Genomic DNA, 4746 nt, shown 5'->3' with positions numbered 1-4746 from the left:
TTCCGAGATTCTCGTCACATCTCCGCGAAGTCTCTGTGCAGATCGGGACGGAGTCCTCGCGCGCGTCTTCGCGATCGTTCAATTTTCACATATTGTATTGCTCTTTAAGTTAATAAAGCGGTGCTACCGAATCGTCGGCCTACTTATTTGTACTTGTGTCCGTGTTTCGCGCTCTCATCCTTTCGGGTCTCCTCCAACCGCGCGATTTCCGCACGACGAAAGGCCCACAATATCTTTCACTAAAATAATATGCAAGAAAAGAAGTATGTTGATGAAAAAAAATAATTGAAATAATCTTTTATTCTTTTTATTTTACAACACTTATTGTGCGCTTTGTTTCATTTATAGATTTTTTTTAATTTTATTTCAATTTTTGAATTTTTGTTCTCTTTTTCATGAATTATCATTTCTGTAGATATTTTTTTCTTTTTATTAGCCGTGAAAGCGAGAGATCCACGAGGTCTTTTTAGCATTAATTTTCGTGAATATTCTAACGTGGTTATAAGAAAAATATATATCTTGCGATTTTTTTACCATGATGCGGTATAAGTCCAACGCTCGTGAGAACTTGAGAACCGCGAGCAAACAATGACAGTTCACTTTTATATCTGCCTTTTATATCTACCTTGAAACTGAGTCAACCTTGTAAACCAAAAAATATAAAATTATTCGTTATATTTGTTATTAATAATTCATGATGTAATATTTCATTAATTTATACAATATCTAGAAAATATGCGCAAGATTTTTGAGAGATTTTAACATAACTGAAAATTAGGAAAAACATTTTTTTTAATGTCTGCTAATATTTTATATTGTATTTTCGCTCATTTAGTCTCTCCAGGTTTATTGAAAGAAGTTAATTTACATTGCAATGTAAATTAACTTCTTTCTACTTTTTTTTACTACTTTCTATATGTTCCAACCAATTAGCATTGAATTTGCAATTAAATGGATTCTTCGAAAAAATATTTCGCTAAATTTTTAATATTTATTAAATTTACATTTAACACTTTTATAAATAGCGTTGTTATATGCTTCAAAATAGTGCTGTACAATTAGTAATATTAAATGACAAAAATTTAACGATGCATATATAATATAATAACAAATTAAATAACGTAATGTGTAAATACGGAGTAAAAGGACGCGGCAATAATACACGAAAAATACACTCGGCACTCGAAATGGGCACACCGGATTAAACAAATTTAACACAAAGAACGTTTTCTGTTTTGCATTGTCTATGCTGCATATATACATCTGCGTGTACATAGATGATCGTGAAGTGAAGTGTCTTATACCCTCGGTCTTATCCCACAATCCATGATTCTTAATACTTCGCCAGTTTTTCTTCCGAGATGCCAGCGCAAGCTCAAACGATGTAAATGCCTAAATAAAAAGGAAATTAATACTCAGTTTATCCGAACACGTGTGAACATATGATTAAAGTAGAACTGTATCACTTCACGAGTAGTATATTACTAAATACGAATCCAGAGAAAGGATTTTAAATTTGAATGCTACATATATCAACCCATTTGCAATAAATGGCAATTATAAAATAAAAATTCTACAGGAACAATCGTAACGCTGTCCACAATTTTTTTTATTGTAAATTGGTACATAAAGATTTATCAGACGTCTAGATGATATAAAATAAATATGATATAAACTAACCTTTAATTTAAATAGCCGTAACAACTCAGTTATGTTGTGCAGTTCGAAGACGTTTATGTAAAATAATAATGAAATAATCAGTAAAAAAATCATAAGAATATTCTCGGTCTTATCCCACAATCCATATATTATTCTTAATACTTCGCCAGTTTTTCTTCCGAGATGCCAGCGCAAGCTCAAACCATGTAAATGTGAACATATGATTAAAGTAAAACTGTATCACTTCATGAGTAGTATATTACTGAATACGAATCCAGAGAAAGGATTTTAAATTTGAATGCTACCATGCTATATCAACCCATTTGCAATAAATAGCAATTATTAAAATAAAAATTCTACAGGAACAATCGTGACGGCTGGCGAGATCCGGGAGATCCCGAGATCGGAGCGGTCGGTTGCGGACGGGACCTGTGGCTGAATCCCTTTCGGAACGCTCGCGGCCGGCTTATATACCTGGCTGTCGTGTCGGTCGCGTGTGCAGGCTCCCCACCTCCGATGGCGTGGTGGGGTCGGATTCCCGTTATCGCTCGGTCACTCGCCGGAGATACCCGAGCGATGAGAGACCGGTTCGCGCACGTGGGAGCGAAATGTGTTTCGTTACAACTTAATCGGTTCGATCGTTATTGAGATCTCAAAATCTCGGGTGCTCGCAACGCGACGGCTCGCGTTAAGAGACCCGGCATGGCTTGATCCGACATGGCTTGACATATATAACATATCATTTTTATACACACACATATATTTTATATTATATTTTATTTATAGTTTTTTAAACACTTGACACCAAGCCACTACCGTGTCTTCTAATAGGCCCTAGAATCCCTAAGAGATCGAAAATATGCGCAATAGAAGAGAGTATGTTTCTCTTCATAATCTTAAATTGTTTAGTCAAAGCAATGCTGAATTGAAATGTATCACTCTGTGAATTCCATTGCAAACCAAACGTGGCCAAATTTGCATCCTCGTTGATGTTTCGGATATAGTCCGATGATGATGCAGGTATGCCATCCAGCTCGCTCGTTTGATGCCCATTTGCATAGCAGAAAACCTGCTTTACATAGTATCGCATTAACTTTATTTCGTATTGTGAAATCTTGAATCGTATTGGCACCCGTTAAAAGGCCGTCAATATAGAAGTCCGATAAAACCCTTGCGGCTCCTATCGGTATATTGTTTTGCTCTAACATTGCTATTTCCTGTAAAAAGCGTACCGCAAGGAATGATGCCGACGCAGTACCATAGGTGACGGTGACTAACTCAAAGATCTTCACTTCTTCCTCAGCGCTGTTGCGCCTTAAAATCCTCTGTAACCTTCGTTGAAATTCATTGACTAAGACCTGCCGATACATTTTGGCCACATCTCCTGTCAAGACGTACTGCCAAATGCGAAACTTGATCAGGATGGAAATGAGATCTTGCTGCAGCGTTGGCCCTACCACCAGAATATCATTGAGTGATACTCCTGTATCTGTTTTGCACGTAGCGTCGAATACGACATGAATTTTTGTGGTAGAGCTGTTATCCTTAAATACCGCATGATGTGGCATCTAATAAACCGGAACTGCCTTTTGAGCTTCTAAAGTAACAGGATGTATGTGTCCGAGCTCTAAATATTCTTTTATAAATCGTGCATATTCCCTTTTCATCTCCGGGTGACGATTCAGCTTGCGCTCCAATAAATAGAACCGTTTTAACGCTATGCCGTAAGATCGTCCTAATGTTTGCAGCTTGTCTACCTTGATTGGCAGTTGCACTATGAATCTGCCTAGCTCCGTTCGGCGTTGAATTTTGGTGAATTGTTCTTCACATTTTCGTTCTTTAGCTGTAAGCGTTGGCTTGACCAAAACTTGTTCCGTTTGCTAGAATCTTTCGATAGTTTGTTCCAAGTTAATGCGGTTCACTGAGAGATTACATTGTACTGTTCCTTGTGATGCCGAATTGCTTGGATACATGCCACCTATTACCCAGCCAAACAATGTTTTTTGAAGTAAAATATGCTCTGATGATTCCTTAATTTGGCCGAAGCAGAGTGTATTCCAAAACATCTCAGCGCCTAGTAATATGTTTATATCTGTAGATCGATAAAATTCTGGATCCGCCAATGGTAGATTTTGTGGAATCTTGAAAGTGCCTTTATCCATAATTGCCATGTTAGGCAAGCGCTCCGTAACCCACTAAACATGAAATATACATGAAATGTTTCAAATTGTTTCATTTAGGTTTCAAATGATACATTTTACGTACTTGTTTCTGATATAATTCATAAATGTTACAATTGAAAAATTTTATTATAGTATATATTAAAAATATTTCAAATGAAATATCTCAATTGATATGTATTTAAAACATTCCAAAGTTATCGTTTTAGGTATATTTACAAAATAATAGTAAAATAAATATTTCAAATGAAATATCTCAATTGATATGTATTTAAAACATTCCAAAGTTATCGTTTTAGGTATATTTACAAAATAATAGTAAAATAAATATTTCAAATGGAATATCTCAATTAATATGTATTTTGGAATATTCCGAAGTTATGTTTTGTGCATAATGTACAAAATAATAATGAAATAAATATTTTAAGTGAAATATCGCAATTAGATAGGTTGCCGACACTGATGTTTTATTTGTTCATGGATCTGTTCTTTATTCCTGCACTGCTGAACTGTTGCTATAAGTTAAAGTGAGACACAACATGTTTTCTCACTTTAACTTATTGCCAGTTCAGCAGTGCAGGAATAAAGAACAGACCCCGTGTTGGCAAATTAACCGGCGTGGTCGAAGCGCACGTGGTCCTACGACGATTAATTATAATCGGATGTAACAATAATAATACAACAGAGTGAAATACAAGCTGTGCTCAAGATTAAAATTACAATATGTCAAAAGACAGTGAAGCATGTTCCAGTCAAGTCTCGAAGAGCCACGAGCCTGTTGTGGTATGTACATACAATTTTTAGGTTAATTAGTTTAGTTATGTTAATTATATTATTAACAAAAGTAAACTTTTGACACATTTTCAATCTATATTTATATAATTAATAGATTAAAAATGCATGTAAA

At 35.2% G+C, this 4746-nt stretch overlaps 2 protein-coding genes across 2 annotated transcripts in view; one reads left to right on the top strand and one right to left on the bottom strand.

Annotated features, from left to right (window-relative positions):
• Positions 1-3227: 3227 nt before the first annotated feature.
• Positions 3228-3830, bottom strand: LOC105450475. The gene is made up of 2 exons (XM_011690328.1): positions 3593-3830; positions 3228-3502 (listed from the first exon to the last, which is right to left on the bottom strand). Exons 1-2 carry the CDS (start codon positions 3828-3830, stop codon positions 3228-3230), a joined length of 513 nt encoding a protein of 170 aa, XP_011688630.1.
• Positions 3831-4418: 588 nt separating this feature from the next.
• Positions 4419-4746, top strand: part of LOC105450377 — a 7210-nt gene continuing 6882 nt past the window's right edge. The window contains exon 1 of the mRNA XM_011690170.1: positions 4419-4622. Coding sequence (XP_011688472.1) covers positions 4563-4622 — 60 coding nt within the window. The 5' untranslated portion in view covers positions 4419-4562. The remainder of the gene's footprint in view (positions 4623-4746) is intronic.

This window comes from Wasmannia auropunctata, unplaced genomic scaffold, assembly GCF_000956235.1.
Source record: "Wasmannia auropunctata unplaced genomic scaffold, wasmannia.A_1.0 LD336061.1, whole genome shotgun sequence".
Classification (NCBI taxonomy): Eukaryota; Metazoa; Arthropoda; class Insecta; order Hymenoptera; family Formicidae; genus Wasmannia; species Wasmannia auropunctata.
This window is presented reverse-complemented; position numbering and strand designations above follow the sequence as displayed.

Bases quoted from the DNA above. Each gene is read 5' to 3' on its own strand.
- LOC105450475 (XM_011690328.1), bottom strand. From the start codon at position 3,830: ATGGCAATTATGGATAAAGGCACTTTCAAGATTCCACAAAATCTACCA. The intron at 3,503-3,592 runs GTAATCTCTCAG...CAACGCTTACAG, and splicing joins ATCACAAGGAACAGTACAAT to CTAAAGAACGAAAATGTGAA.